The sequence below is a fragment of the Ornithorhynchus anatinus genome, chromosome 2, assembly GCF_004115215.2.
Source record: "Ornithorhynchus anatinus isolate Pmale09 chromosome 2, mOrnAna1.pri.v4, whole genome shotgun sequence".
Lineage (NCBI taxonomy): Eukaryota > Metazoa > Chordata > Mammalia > Monotremata > Ornithorhynchidae > Ornithorhynchus > Ornithorhynchus anatinus.
In genome coordinates, this window is record NC_041729.1 from 49,373,255 (window position 1) to 49,389,305 (window position 16,051).

The window sequence follows — 16,051 nt, forward strand, 5'->3', positions numbered from 1 at the left end:
GTTCAATAAAGTCATCTAATACTACGATTAGTACTATGCTCATTTGTATATATCTTTATTACCCTATTTATTTTGTTAATGAGGTGTACAACCCCTCGATTCTATTTCTTGCTATTGCTTCTGTCCGTCTGTCTCCCCCGATTAGACTGTAAGCCCGTCAGTGCGCAGAGACTGTCTCTATCTGTTGCCGAATTGTCCATTCCAAGCGCGTAGTACAGTGCTGTGCACATAGTAAGCACTCAGTAAATACTATTGAATGAATGAATAATTATTGCTATTCCCTTTTTTGACTTAATAATGTTCACTGAGCCCTTAACGTAAGCATGTCAAACTCAACCCACCATGAGAGTCTGTGTGGCCTCAAGCAGGGAAATGAGAAGAAGATAGAAATGAGGTCCTTGTCCCCCTGCCTTTAATAGCCCAGCTCCTTGCTCCTTGAGGCGGCGTGGCCTAATGGAAAAACCATGGACCTGGGAGTCAGAGAACCTGGGTTTGGAATCCTGGCTCTGCCACTTAACTGCTGTGTGACTTTGGGCAAATTCTTTGACTTTTCTGGGCCTCGACTGCCTCTTCGGCCAAATGGGGATTCAATACCCATTCTCCCTCCGACTCCGCGAGCCCGCTGGGGGGCCGTATTATCTTGTATCTATCCCAGTGCTTAGTACAGTGCTTGGCATAGAGTAAGCGCTTGGTATCACAATTATTACTATTATTCCTCCTTCTCCAGGCTCGAGGGGCCACTTGCTGCAGCCACGACTACGGAGTTTTCAGAGTTCCTGTAACCATTCTCTCTCTCTCTCTCTCCCTCTCTATGGGAAGCAGCGTGGCTCAGTGGAAAGAGCCTGGGCTTCGGAGTCAGAGGTCATGAGTTCGACTTCCGGCTCTGCCACTTGTCAGCTCTGTGACTGTGGGCAAGTCACTTCACTTCTCTGGGCCTCAGTGACCTCATCTGTAAAATGGGGATTAACTGTGAGCCTCACGTGGGACAACCTGATGACCCTGTATCTCCCTCAGCGCTTAGAACAGTGCTCTGCACATAGTAAGCGCTTAACAAATACCAACATTGTTATTATTATTATTATAGGTCTCCTCATCAGAAACCCCAAAGCAAAACATCAGCGGGTCCCTCTGGCTCACGGCAGAGACCCCAGCCTGCCCTCTATAACATTATCCTCAAGTGATGAGAGCTCGTTCTATAAGCCAACTTTTGTTTCTTTCCTTCTATTAAAGAGTACTGTGATGATGATGTTAGTATTCGTTACGTGCTCCCTAGGTGTCGAGCGCTGTTCTAAGCGCTGGGGTAGATGCAAGCTAATCAGTTTGGACACAGAACCTGTCCCACATGGGGCTCACAGCCTTAATCCCCATTCTACAGAGGAGGTAACGGAGGCACGGAGAAGTGAAGTGACTTACACAAGGCCACCCAGCAGGCATGTGGCGGAGCTGGAACCCAGGACTTCTGACTCCCAGACCCGTGCTGTATCCACTAGGCCACGCCCGTGGAACGGGGAAGGTTGCTAGTTTTACAGAACTCTTTGCAGCTCTAGTAGAAGACGGCTTGTGTCCAAATGTAGCCAGTCCATGGAATATGCCCATCGTTATACTGTACTCTCCAAAGCGCTCAGTACAGTGCTCTGCACACAGTAGGTACTCATTAAATGCGGTTGAATGAATGAATGCAAAGGAATGTGATTGGCTGGACTTGAGGTATGTCAGGCACTGGAAAGTTGGGATCTTTCATCTAGCTTCTCCGCTAGTCCGGGGCGTCAGCGGGCTAGGACTTGGCCAGTCCCTGGGCAACCCCACTGACACCACAAGCCCCACGGACTCATGTGGGCCCTCAAACTCTCTTCACACGTGAAACCCGTCTCCTCCCATCCTCATTTCCCCTAAAATCCCTGCTCCCCCAGATCAACCCTCCGCTCAAATGGAGAAGTCGACACCTTTGAAAGGGACCCTAGACGTGAAGAGAGTTCTTACTCCGTCTTGCCGCGCTGTTCCACGGACAACCGCTTTTAGCCACTCTCAGGACTGCGCTATAGCTTTAAACCCTGGATATAAGATCATCAGGGAACGATGTCACTGCATTACTTTAAAAGGAATTCTACACGTACGATCTTCATAGAGCCAGCCTTAACACTCCATTCCCAAATGTATATTTACTGGAAATTCCAGAGAGCCTCAAACTGTTTAGACTACTGAGTGTATGAATTTACAAAGCAGTCAAGGGAACATGTAGAGCCCTGTGTTATGAGAACACACGTTTCAGCTCAATCCTTGAACACTTCTTGAGACCTGGAAAAACGCCGGCTGCACTTAGATTTGCCCTCTTCATTCGCCCCTCCCTCGGCCCTATGGCACTTATGTCCATAACTGTAATTTATTTATATTAATGTCTGTCTCCCTCCCTAGACAGTAAGATGGTTGTGGAGAGGGAACTTGCCCACCAACTCTAGTGCACTGGACTCCCCAAAGCGCTTAGTACAGTACTCTGCACAAAGTGAATGCTCAATAAGTACCGCTGATCGATTGATTGCTGGCTGGAAAATACAGTATTCTTTGGGGGATCCCTAGTGAATGTGCAAACACGATGCCGAAGACAAGAGGTCATAAGGGCACAGAGGAACTACGACTCAAGAAGACCGTTTCCAGCTGATAAGTGGGCACCAGGATGCAAGCACTTCACCTCCGATGGAGACCCTGCAACAGTGCCATTATAATCAAGTCTAACAAAAGAAACGCGACTGTTTTCAAGTGGCTCCTTCGTTAAGAAAGCACCTCTCGGGCTCCTAGGACCAAGAATCAGCAAAACAGTGGCCAAAGGAAAAACACTGAGAAGATGAAGACTCAGACAGGATGGCCTGGTGGAAAAAGCATGGACCCAGAAGTCAGGAGACCCCATTTCTAGTCCCCGCTCTGCCTCTGGCCTGCTAAGTGTCCTCGGGCAAGTCACTTAACCTCTCAGGGCCCCAGTATCCTCATCCGTAGAAGAGAGATTGAGAATCCCACGTGGGCATGCTGTTTGTCCAATCTCACAACCTTGGATCTCCTCCAATACTCAGCATGATGCCTGGCACACAATAAGTGCTTAATAAACGCCAGCATCGTCACCAATTACAATTCCTCGCTAAACCGTTATACTACGTTCTACACCCCACAGTTCTGCTTCCCCGGTGGGATCCAGGAACTCTGACACATCGACAAATGTTACTCTTATTCCCAGGTTTTGCGCGTCTCTTCCCTTCCCGGGATCAGGTCCTGACCTGTAGGGAGTAGGACACAGAGAGGCCAACCAGGCCCGGGCTCAGGCTGTGTCTGGAGATGACGGCGAACAGGGCCGCAAAGAGGACGATGCAGTTCCCGACACACTCCAACCGGACGGCTAGCCACCTGCAGAGACAACACACCCAGTCCACTTTCCCGGCGGAGACACGCGACTCTTAGGACGGGCGAGACTGTAACTGGACTTCGGGAGATCCAGGAAGCCGAACTCCCCCGGCGTGATTCGGGGGCTGGGGCTGGGAGTGCGGAGGAGCAGGACAAACCAAACCAAGTGGTTCCCTGAAAACGAGCCAAAGGGCCGGCACCGAGGCAAGGCTGTCACTTCAAATTCTGTCATGGAGAGGGTGAGAGACAGGGTCGGGGACAGTCGGGGAGAGCGAGAGGGGGAGCGAGAGAGAGACGGGACAGACAAGGGGGACTGGTGCAGAATGCTGGCCCAGTTTGCCCCCAGCAAGGGCCCGGGACTACTACTAACTGACCTCCCGGGGGCCGCTCACCTGTTGGCCACAATGCTGGGGTAGTAGGCTTTCTGATTCTCGTCCACTTTCATGTCGCTCTGCTGGATGAACCGCTTCTGCTCCTCAAAGGCCCGGATGACACTGACGCCCAGGAGGGTCTCGTTGAAATGCGAGTACACCGGGGAGCGGCTGACCGACTCCAGACGCTTCAGCTGGCGGGAAGACGTGACGTAAAATCTCTAGTAGGGCGAGAACGGCAGCAGAGCGTGACCGAGGGGGCCACGACAGAAATGCGGGACGTCTCGGGTGCAATCCCAGTTCACACACCGAACACGACGACACTTCTCTAGGTGTCGAGTCACCCCCTCCCTCCGTCTGTCCCCTTACGGCGGGGGTACCAGCCGCTGGCAGAGGGCAAAATTATCGGTCCCTTGAGACCTGAGGAAGGGGTGGGGGCGTAGAAGGGAGGGGTGAGGAGGGAGGATGGAGGAAGCGGCGTGGTCTAGTTGATAAAGCACGAGCCTGGGCGCCAGAGGACCTGGGTTCTAATATCTGCTCTGCCAACTTGCCTGCTGCGATACCTCCGGCAAGTCACTTCGCTTCTCTGTGCCTCGGTTTCTTCAAATGCAAAATGGGAGTTTAATACCTGTTGCCCCGCCTACTTAGACTGTGAGTCTCCTGTGGGACAGGAACTGCGGTCGGCCTGATAGACTTGTATCTACCCCAGCGCTTAAAACACAGATTAAGTGCTTAACAAAATGCCATAGAAAAAAAAAAAAGGAGTGAGGAGGGAGGAAAGGGAGGGAAGACGAGGGGGGAGGAGGAAGAAGAGAAGACAGTAGGCGAGGAGGGAGAGGGAGAAGACTGAGGGAGGAGGGAGGAGGGAGGGAGGGAGGAAGTCCAGGCCAGGCCGGAGCTTAGTTCCTGCTTCCCACCTGCACAAAGAAGTAGATCAGCCCCAGAGGCGGGATGACGACGGCAGCGATGGGTGTGGCCAGCAGGATGATGATGCAGGCACCGACGACATTGAACAGCGAGCTCATGAACATCTTGATGATCTGTGGGATCATCGAATCCACAGTGTCCAACTCCTTAGCGAACCGGTTCACCAGGTTCCCGCTGGGTGTGCGCTCAAAGAAGCTCAGGGGAGAGCGAAGGACACTGTGCAGGAGGTCCAGATGCAGGCGCCGGGAGGCGCAGATGCCCCCGATCGACACGGCCATCGAGTAGCCAAACACGGCGATACCTAGGACGAGGTGTACCGTTAGAGACGAGGCCCGCAGGATGAAGAACGGGGTCTGTGCCCGCCGCCTGGGCAGGGGAAAGGTGGGTGGGGATCTGAGTTCTCGGCCCAGGTCCACCACTGACTCGCCGTGTGACCCCGTGCGGGGAGCACTGCCTCTCTGAGCCTGTTCGCCTCAGACGTGACACGATCTGGTGTCCACACCACCAACCTTAATACCACGGGGGTAACGAGCTCATATCTGAGCTGGGGGCACCTGCTCCCTTGGGTGTCTCTACTGTTCTTTTTTAATGGTACCCACTAAGCACTTTCTACTAAGAGCTGGGGAAGGTACAAGATAATCAAGTGTCCCACATGGGGCTCACAGTCCGAGGGAGGGGAATCTATTGTTCAACTCCTGCGAGTGACTTCCTTTGGCCATTCGGAACAAGACCCAACTAGGGGAATTCTGAATGGCCTGCTATGACAGAAGACACCTAAGTCCTAGGAGAACATCTGAAGAGGTCACTTCTCTTTGCCAGTGGCTCAGAGAAAAAGCACGGTGGAGCTGACATAGTGCCAAACTGGAAGGTGGGTGGCCCAGCTCGGCCATTTGTCAGCTGGGTGACTTTGGGCGAGTCACTTAACTTCTCGCTGCCTCAGTTACCTCATCTGTAAAATGGGGATTAAGACTGTGAGCCCCACGTGGGACAACCTGATTCCCTTGTGTCTACCCCAGCGCTTAGAACAGTGCTTGGCACATAGTAAGCGCTTAACAAATACAAATACCAACATTATTAGAGAAGCGGCGTGGCCTAGTGGATAGAGCACGGGCCTAGGAGCCAGAAGGACCTGAGTTCTAATTCTGGCTCCACCACTAGTCTGCTGGGTGACCTTGGACAAGTCACTTCACTTCTCTGGGCCTCAGTCCTCCCATCTTTAAAATGGGGATTAAGACTCTGAGCCCTATGTGGGACAGAGACCGTGCCCAACCCGATTAGCTTGTATTTACCCCACGCTTAGAATCGGACCTGGCACGTACGTAAGCACTTAAAATATAACACAATTCCTATCATGATTACTTCTTGTAGCAATCTGCCATTAATTATCTCTAATTCTTCTAACTGGAGAAGTAGTGTGGCCAAGTGGATGGGTCTGGAAGTCAGAAGGACCCGAGTTTTAATCCCAGCTCCGCCATTTGTCTGCTGTGTGATCTTGGGCAAGTCTATTCACTTCTTTGGGTCTCATTTTCCTCATCAGCAAAATGGGGATTAAGACTGAGCCCCATGTGGGGCATGAACTGCATCCCATCTTGTTGGCTTGTACCTAACCCAGTGCTCAGTAGAGTGCCTGGAACATAGTAAGTGCTTAAAAGATACCATACAATAAAAAGCAAACAAATCCTCTGTAGGATATTCTCTAAATCTCTCTTTCCTCATCCGTAAAAATGGGGAGATGTGGGGAATCTGGTTAGAGTGAAGGAGATCCTTTTTCTTTCCTGACTCCACAAAGCCCATGGAAGGGCACCTAAGATCTTATCTAGCTACTGTCCCACCAGGGTCCTTCGATTCCTGGGGAGCCCAGAAGCACCCCCATATATTTGGGGGGTGAGAACCCGTGGGCGCCAACGCACCTTGTGAAATGCCCAGCGCTCCGTACACGCCCAGCCTGACGTCCGTGTACTGCTGTGTCCCATTGACCACGGGGTCGTCAGTCCATAAACTGAGCCAGTAGTTGGAAGCCAGGGCGGCTACATGATTACATATAAAAAGGAAGATGCTCAGAAAAGAGATAAAAAGGCCGATTGCTTTCATATATTCCCAGTACACCGACAGCTTTACCTAAAAACACAAGGGAGAAAAGTCACTTTACACAAACAGCAGACATCATTCGCCCTCCCCCCACACCAACAATCCTTGGAAACAGCATGGCCTAGTGGTTAGAGCACGGGCCTGGGAGTCAGAGGGAAGTGGGTTCTAATTCTGCTCTGCCACTTGTCTGCTGCGTGACCTTGGGTAAGTCACTTAACTTCTCTGAGCCTCAGTTCCCACCTCTGTAAAATGGGGAAAACTGTGATCCTCCCATGGGGACCGGATTATGCACAACACAATTAACTTGTATCTACCCTTGCGCTTAGAATAGTTTCCCACATATAGTAAGGGCTTAATAAATGCCATCATTATCAGGAGAGAGTCGGGGCGAACACCAGACTCAGGAGGAAGGGAAACAATAAACGACAGGGACTAAGTGTGAACCGCTACAGTAAATTTATTTCTATTAATGTTTCTCTCCCCCTCTAGACTGTAAGCTCGTTCTCGGCAGGGAATTTGTCTGTTTATTGTTATACTGTACTCTCCCAAGTGCTTAGTACAGTGCCTGCTTCCTGCCAAGCCCAGTCCCCTATAAATTCATTCATTCAGTCGTATTTATTGAGCGTTACCTATGTGCAAAGCACTGTACTAAACGCTCGGGAAGGCACAAACATGGATAACCCAGAGTTAGCTCTACTGTGAGAGGGGTCAAAGGCCCAGGGCCTTCTTGACCCGGAAGTGAGTGCGAGGAGGGCTGGGGAGAGCGCCCCGAGCCTCACCTGTCCAGTCTTGGCTTTGTCGGCCTCCATCAGCTTCCAAGCGTTCTTGTCGGTTCCCGCCTTGTGCAGCTCTCCCGTGCTGGTTTGATGCTTTCCTGTGTCCGTGCTATAGGTGGAAGAGTTGCTGAGCTGCCTAGAGAAACAACAAACAGATTGTCCATCCTTCCCCGGGACACGGGCCCCCGAGCCACTGGAGTCTCCGTTCGGCCGCCTCCCGTTCTCTCCCTCCATTCAGAGCTCTCCCTCAGCACAAACCACCCTAGCGACTGCTTGTCTGAGACTTTCAGTCAATCGATGACATTTACTGAGCGTCTTACTGAGTGTGAAGCACTGCCCTAAGTCCTCATCACCCATTCCCTATCTCCACAGCTTAATCGGGGACCCCGACAGCCTATACTTAGAGGCTGGATTGGAAGTCGGGCTGGGATTTCACAGCCGCCCCTACAAGACCCCGGGCCCTTAAGCAGGCTCGTTCATTCAATCGAATTTATTAAGCGCTTCCTCTGTGCAGAGCACTGTACTAATATATGACAATAAAGAGTGAAAATCCCTGCCCACAACGAGCTCACAGTCTAGAGAGGGTTTCTTCACAGTAGGCTGGGTTAGCTGTATTTCTGCTTTTTGGGCATGTTCTCCAGAGCCTGCCAAAGAGAGGAACTCCAGATACTAACACATCCTCCCTTACGTTTGCTCAGTGGAAAAGGAAGGTTAGCCTCAGGTAGCAAAAGAATCCAACAGTAATAATAATACTGGTATTTGTTAGGTGCTTACTATGTGCCAGGCACTACACTAAGCACTGGGTAGAAACCAGATAATTGGGTTGGACACAGTACCTGTCCACAAAGGCCTCGCAGTCTTAATCCCCATTTTACAGATGAGGTAACAGGCACGGAAAAGTTGAAGTGACTTGCCCAGGGTCACATCTCAGGCCAGTGGCAGAGCCGGGATTAAAACCCAGGTCCTCTGATTCCCGGGCCGTGCTCTTTCCAAGCAGGCAGAGGGAAAATGAGAAAGTTCTTGTTCCACAGCTCAGTCGACAGCATCTCGATATGCAACATAATGGTAATAGAAGTTTCCCGATACACAATTCTGGCCAACACTCTTCTCCAAACATTTGTCTTGAACCACAGCTCTGCCACCAGGAAGTTTTAGGGTTGTTTTAACTAAGTTTCCCAATCCACCACAGCCTGGCCAAATACTCCTCTTAACGAAGTGTCTGCGCTTGGCTTCCCGAATTTGCTAATTGCCAGCCAAGCACATAAACCCTCTCATTCATTCATTCAATCATATTTATTGAGTGCTTACTGTGCACTGTACTAAGCACTTGGGAAAGTGCCATTCGGCAACAAAAAGAGACAATCCCTACCCAACAACGGGCTCACGATCTAGACAATCAGACATCCACAATCCTCCTTTGCCCCATCAGATAGTTCTCCGGGTCACCACTCCAACCCTCCAACACCAAAACTCCAGACAGCCCGGCACCCACAGCCGGCCCCTGCTTCCTTCAAACTCGCTGGTTTTTATTTTTCCCAAATTTAGCAGCCTCATCATTAATGCTATCACTGAGTGTTCCCTGGCTTGCAACCCCGCCTTCTGAGACTTCCCCAGCTGGAGTGATGGGAACACATCAGATTAGAGGCGGGGGGGGGGATGACAGGAAATGACACTGACTAGACCGCGAGCTCGTTGTGGGCAGGGAACGTTTCCGATATACTCTTGTAAGTGCTTAGTACAGCGCTCTGCACACAGTAAGCGCTCAATAAATCCGACTGTCAGACCGACCGACTTCCACCATCGCTCACCCCGCCCTTCCCTTAAGTGGGGTCAATAAAGGAGGAAGGGGCTGCCAGCCAGGGAAGGGAAAGGAACGGTACCAGCACGGTTGCTAGGTCAAATACAAATTTAAGGCAAGGAAAACGGCAGCACCGGTTACGGGTGCCAAGCTGGCCGGGAGGGGAGGAACAAGTTCGGAGTGCGGGGCAGGAAAGCCAAGCCGGTGGCTCAAAGAACGGAGAGAGAGCTATACCCCCCGGCCAGGACACATGTGGATGGAATACTTCTTCCGACCGCTCAGCAAACTGTCAGATAACTCCATCTCCAGTCCAGAATCCCCAGGGCTCCTCTTCAGCCTTATCCCAAGCCAGGGAGGGGCAGGAGGGGAAAAGGGGGGAAAGAGAGCAGAGGGGATACGGGACGGGCCCGATATTCATCGCGGCCGACTCCGATTTTAAAAATCACCCCATCTAGGGCATCCTGGAGTCAGGAGAAGAGGACTGATTACAGTTCAATGGATTGTCCGTAAACTCTACCATCTGGCAGAGGGCACTCGCTCATGGCAGCTCAGTGAGTGTGAAGCTGTAAGAGGTCGATTACGCCGATAACACCAGGGGGAGGCCCGAGGACTTGGAACTGATGCCTTTTTTGGTCGTCTGGCAGGGTAAAGCGAGCCTCCCGGCCCCGCTGCTCGGAGGAAGCCACAAAACTGAATGGGTGAGAATCGACCGAGGCAATCTTGCTATACAAATTCAGGCAGGCAGGTGCACACATACCCAACCCATTAAAATATATGCTCTTTGTGGGTAGGGAATGAGCCGCTTCTTTATTTTGTACTTACCAAGTGTCCAGCACAGCGCACTGCACCAAGTGGGTGCTCAATAAATAGTCCTCCTCCTCCTCACTCATCCCTTACCTATGCAACTGCTTCGCTGAGCCTTCCATCACAAGGACCCCATTTTCCATTGGTTTCACTTCTTTCACTGCTGGGCTGTTGGATCCTGTAAGTCAATCAGAGGGCAAGCGTTGAAAGGAGCCGAAGACTCACAAAGTCCAAGTCAAAGAGTTTCCTCGGGCTGTGCCTACATTTCACTCAGATAACTGGATCACTGGGATAAAACTGAGATCTGCACCTGGATCGAAATGGAATATGACTGTTTCAAATGGATTGGAAAACAGGTATTTTAAAAAAAGGGCAAGGTCTCTGAGGCTGACAGAGATGGGTAAGTGGATTCAAATCCACCCTCTGGAACAGTCATTCTGCTGCAAAGTGAAATCTGGTAGGGGAAAACACGAAAATGACTTCCAGGCTGCCATACCAAAGGGGCACCTCGGGCTGGGTTAATTTAATAATAATAATAATAATAATTAGGGTACTTGTTAAGCATTTACAATGTGCCAAGCACTGTTCTAAGCACTGGATAGATTCGAGTTAATCAGTTTGCACACAGTCCCTGTCCCACAAGCGGCTCACAGTCTTAATTTCCATTTTCCAGATGAGGTAACTGAGGCCCAGAGAAGTAAAGTGACTTGCTCACAGTCACAAAGAAGACACGTGCCGGAGCCGGAATTAGAACCCAGGTCCTTCTGACTCCCAGGCCTGTGGTCTATCCACTAAACCACGGTGACACTGCCAGGTGGATGCCTCTGGATACGGACTTAGATCTGTTGGTTTGCTTAATCCCCCTCCAACTGACTCTGTCCATGGAGACACAGCCTTCGGAAAGACTGACAGGCCTGTATGACCAACGTGAAGGTGAGGATGTGACCGAGACACTGAGTAGAGCCGGGGAAGGGAAGAGAGGAGACGGAACAGTCGCTCTGCATTAAAGGCCACCACCTCTCATCTTCCTATTAACTTACATGCTACCCCAGCCCTCCATAATGCACCCAACTCCACTAGTGTGCAGAGATTATTCTAATTGAGCAAGCACTTCGAGGGCTTCGGTAAAAAGCGGGGCTGACGACGCTGGTCGTAACTAATAGTATTTATTAAGCAGTTACTGCGTGCAGAGCGCCGAACTAATCTCCGGAAAAGAATCCACAGGAGGGGATTGAACCCGGTCCCGTCCCTTGTCCCACTTTCCCCCAAACCCAATTTGACACCTGAAAAGACAGGCTGCGGGCAGTGTGTAGCCAATTCCAGCGGGGCTTTAGAGATGATGATGATGATGATGATAACAACAATAAGGACATCTGTCAAGCGCTTGCTGTGTGTCAGACACTGGGGTAGATACAAGCTGATGATGATGATGATTGTATCCGTTGAGCGCTTATGGCATGCCAAGCACTGTTCTTCACGGAGGACACAGGCCATGCCCCATGGGGGACTTCCAATCTTCATCCCCACTTGACAGATGAGGGAACTGAGGCCCAGACAAGTGGAGCGACTTGCCCAAGGTCACACGGCAGACAAGTGGCGGAGCCGGGATTAGAACCCATGTCCTTCTGGCTCCCTGGCCTCTGTTCTATCTCTTAGGCCACACTGCTGAGTAGGATAATGCTTCGGGCCCAAAATAACACTCACTCTCGTCATGCGGTCATCCTTCAAGCTATTTTCCACCATTTAGGCGGAGTCTCGGCAAACCCCTCGCTCGTCATGCACCTTACAGCTCAAACCAATCTAAGGCCTCAAACTATGAGCACAGCAGTACCTAACCTCAGCAAACCCCTTGCTCGTCATGCACCTTACAGCTCAAACAAATCTAAGGCCTCAAACTATGAGCACAGCAGTACCTAACCCGAGCAGCACCAACCTTCCTCCTCTTCCAGCGGCTGATTGCCTGTGAAGTCACGAGAGCCAAAAGTTAAAGCCGAATCGGAGGTTTTCTTCGGGAACCCGACCTGAATGCCAAAGACAGCGGCGGTCCTTGCAAAAGGTGGGGGCTACCCGGCCCGACCGTGCCATCCCCAAGTGGCCGCCGCACCTCATCGGCCCTGCCCCCGGCCCCTCCACCCCGGGAGAACAAACACACTGGGCAAATAACTCTCGAAGGGCTTGATCAAAAGAACGTACTCCGGGCAGGATCGCTATCTTGGCAACGCAAGACTTCGACCAGATATATTTATACACACCTTCTCCTTTCTTCACATCTGTGTTTCCACGGCAGCGGAGACAAGGGGAGGGGAGAATATGAAAGAGTTATAATTTCCTTACGGCAGCTTCTCCCAGGAATGCGTGTATAAAGATACATATGTATCTATTCATATATCTATGTTGATAGATATATACATAGATGCATATTATATATAAATATAAATATGCACACACATATACATGGAAGTCATATGACAATGGTTATGTCCATGAATGAGTGAGTTCTATAGCCAAATAATGTTATTGCTGCAATTCCACATGTGAAGAGAGATTTCCCTGGCAGGGAAAGCTTCCCTCTAATAACAATAATAGTATTGGTTAAACACTTATTCTATATCAACCACAGTACTAAGTGTTGGGGTAGATATACGATAACCAGATCCAACACAGTCCTTATCCCACACGGGGCTCAAGGTCTAAGGAGGGAGACGGACATGCGTTGAATCCCCACGCTACAGATGAGGAAACTTAAGCCCAGAAGTAAAGTGACTTGCTTAAGGTCACACGGAGAGCTAGCTCTCCTTTCCCTCTCTTTGACTCTGCGTTTTGCTCCCTTGTGCCTTCACTGTGTATTTTTGTTTCAAAGCACTCTCACACCCATCATCTCTCACTCAGTCAAGATGGACTCCAACTGGACCAGATGCCCTGCCCCAGATGGGAAATTTTTCACTGCCATATGAGAGCATGGAGAGTCAGTCTGCAGAACCCCACGTGCCCCACAGAAAGAGCCCAGCCTGAAATCCAAATTCACCCCCATACCTCGAGACCTCTTCCATTTCTCCTTGCCGACGCTTCCGTTTCTCTGGCCCGGGGCCGGGCTCCTGCCTGTTGGGGCTCTCTCTACCCCTAGCGGAAATCCTGTTGTCGGCCGCCAAGGGAAACCTGAAACACCCCTGACCGCCACTGCTTTTGATGAGAAATTCCCTCAATCAATGGTACTTACTGAGCGCTTTCTGTGCGCAGAGAACTCTACTAAGCGCTTCTGAGAGAACAATACCACCGACTCGTTCCCGGCTCCCAACAAGCTTACACTCTAGAGTCAGGATGGACTGAGCTTCAGGGTGGGGCCCGAAGAAACCTAAACGATTCCCACCAGCAGCCCCTTCGGACCTACCTGACACACAATTTGTCACATTTACGGCTCACCAGAGCAGAGCTCTCCCTGAATTGTAACGATCCCTTAGTTAGAATCAATGCACAGGCCATTCTAAACACAAAGAACAAGGGGAGAGGCTGGCTTCACTGAGTGAGTTGTTATGGATGACTGGAGCTCGATTGTAACGATGAAAACAGTTGGGTGCAGCTGGGGTGATGGTTGGTATTTTAACTACCTAATTTATATGGAAACCCAGAACAACAAAGAGGCTGGCACCTTTTCACACTCTGTAGAAATGACTGTCAACAATGCCCGGGCACTGTCCTAAGAGTTGGGTAGATACAAGCTAATCAGATTGGACAGAGCCTATGTCCCACATGGGGCTCACAACCTTAATCCCCATTTTACAGATGAGGTCACTGAGGCCTAGAGAGGAGAAGTGACTTGCCCAAGATCACAGAGCAGACAAGTGGCGAATATGGGATTAGAACCCAGGTCCTCCTGACTCCCAGGCCCGTGCTTTATCCACTAGGCCACTCCGCAATCACCTCAGAGAATGACTCAGAGAGAGTCAGCTACACTGACTTCCTTCAAAGTCCTGCTGCCCAAGAGTTTTCAGGACCATCACCCGACCCAGAACTCATTACCGCCCGAGTGCTTAGAATAGTGCTCTGCACATAGCAAGCACTTGAAAAATGCCATCGATTGATTGATTCAATTTGATGAATTCGTTTTTTTAAACTCCTACAGGGTCCATGCTGAAATGGGGCTTTCTGCTTAGATGGGTGATATGGAGGTTTCACCAAGTTTGCTGGTACGTTAGTTCCTCCAGGGCTGAGTGACAACCCAGGTTAGCAAATCCAGTTACCTCAGGGTGAACTAGGGGCAACAAATTAACAGTTCACTTAGAGGGAAGCAAATTAGGCTCTAGGAAACACATCCCGACAAAGAACGATGACTTGACACTTCCCCAGGGGAAGTTAGGAAGCTTAATAAGTACACGTAACTTCTTAAGTGCTTACTCTGTGTTAAGCACTATGCTAAGCACTGTGACGGATACAAGTTAATCAGGTTGGACAGAATCCCTGTCCCAGGTGAGGTTCGAAGTCTACGTAGAAATGAGTAGAATTGAATCCCCACTTTACAAATGATTAACTGAGGCAAAGAGGAGTTTAGTATTTTGCCCAAGGACACTCAGCAGACACGAGCCAGAGCCAGGATTTGAACCCAGGTCCTCTGACTCCCGGGCCCGTGCTCTATTAGGCCACGCTGCTTCTCTTTCTCTGGGTAGCCAGAGAAGGTCCCATGTCCACAGTTACAGACAGTGAAGAGGAAGTATATCTTGAGGCAAGAGCTCTTTGATTCTGGGCTGCAGACTCCAGAGTATCAGCCTCTGGCTGCTCATGTGGAAACTACTGAACTATAGGCAACCTTCCTATATTTTGGGATTCTCTCAGCCAAAACCAGCACGTGAAATTCAGAAAATAACTCTGGCATAAATACCCTCTCTGAGGAGATAAATGGCCCAGAACTTACACATGGCTCGGGGAGATCTCAAGACTCAAAAAGAAAAAAGTCAACATTTATCTCACTGGGGACTGAGCCTCACGGCTGTTCCAGGAAATGAGGAATAATACTAATTATGGTACTTGCTAAGTGTTTACTATGTGCCAAGCACTGTTCTAAGCATTAAGGTCGATACAAGTCAATCACTTTAATCACTCCCTCATATAAGGAGTAGAATTTAATCCCCATTTTACAGATGAGGCAGCTGAGTCACAGAGGAGTGAAGTGACTTGCCCAAGATCACACAGCAGTCAAGTGGCAGAGCTGGGATTAGAACTCAGGTCCTCTGACTCCCAGGCCCACGCTCCTCCCACTGGGCCATTTTGCTTCTCTCTCATGGAGGGTTTTGGAATGAGGAAGGAAGTAGGTGTTAGACAAGAAGTTAAGACCAATAACAGCAACTGCACAGTATTACAGGGTTGAAAAACATCCTCCTAAACCTTAATCTTGCCTGATCTCTCAGGGGTGAGTAAAACAGGATGGGGTTTTCTTTCTTATGAAAACTTAAGAGGTCAAAAAGAAGGCCAATCTCACTGTGACGTTACTGTTTTTACATTTGTTAAGTGCTTACTATTTGGCGGGTACTGTACTGAACTCTGGGATAGACACAGGCTAATCAGGTGGGACGTAGTCCCTGTCCCACATGGGATTCACAGTCTTAATCCCCATTTTGCTGATGAGGTAAGTGAGGTAAAGAGAAATGAAATGATTTGTCCAAGGTTACACAGCAGGCATGTGGTGGAGTCAGAATTAGAATCCAGGTCCGTCTAACTCCCAGGGCCCGCTGTCTATCCACTAGGCCAGACGACTCCTCTGCGACATGTGGCTCCCTTCCCTTATGGCCTCAAAAGGAGTGATACATTATTCACCCCTCGTACATAACCATAATTTATTTATTTATATCAACATCTGTCTCCCCCTCTAGGCTGTAAGCTCACTGCGGACAGGGAGCGTGGTTACCAAC

General features: G+C 50.1%; 1 protein-coding gene across 2 annotated transcripts in view; it reads right to left on the reverse strand.

Annotated features, from left to right (window-relative positions):
* The window catches only part of ABCC1 (ATP binding cassette subfamily C member 1), a 115,984-nt gene that overhangs the window by 16,870 nt on the left and 83,063 nt on the right, over positions 1-16,051 (reverse strand). Inside the window, exons 20-27 of one of the 2 annotated variants that reach the window (XM_029054610.2) lie at positions 12,404-12,421; positions 12,085-12,111; positions 10,245-10,329; positions 7,553-7,685; positions 6,596-6,803; positions 4,676-4,986; positions 3,780-3,979; positions 3,264-3,390 (exon numbers count right to left, since the gene is read on the reverse strand). In XM_029054610.2, coding sequence (XP_028910443.1) covers positions 3,264-3,390; positions 3,780-3,979; positions 4,676-4,986; positions 6,596-6,803; positions 7,553-7,685; positions 10,245-10,329; positions 12,085-12,111; positions 12,404-12,421 — 1,109 coding nt within the window. The remainder of the gene's footprint in view (positions 1-3,263; positions 3,391-3,779; positions 3,980-4,675; positions 4,987-6,595; positions 6,804-7,552; positions 7,686-10,244; positions 10,330-12,084; positions 12,112-12,403; positions 12,422-16,051) is intronic. The other variant, XM_029054615.2, reaches the window with a different exon arrangement.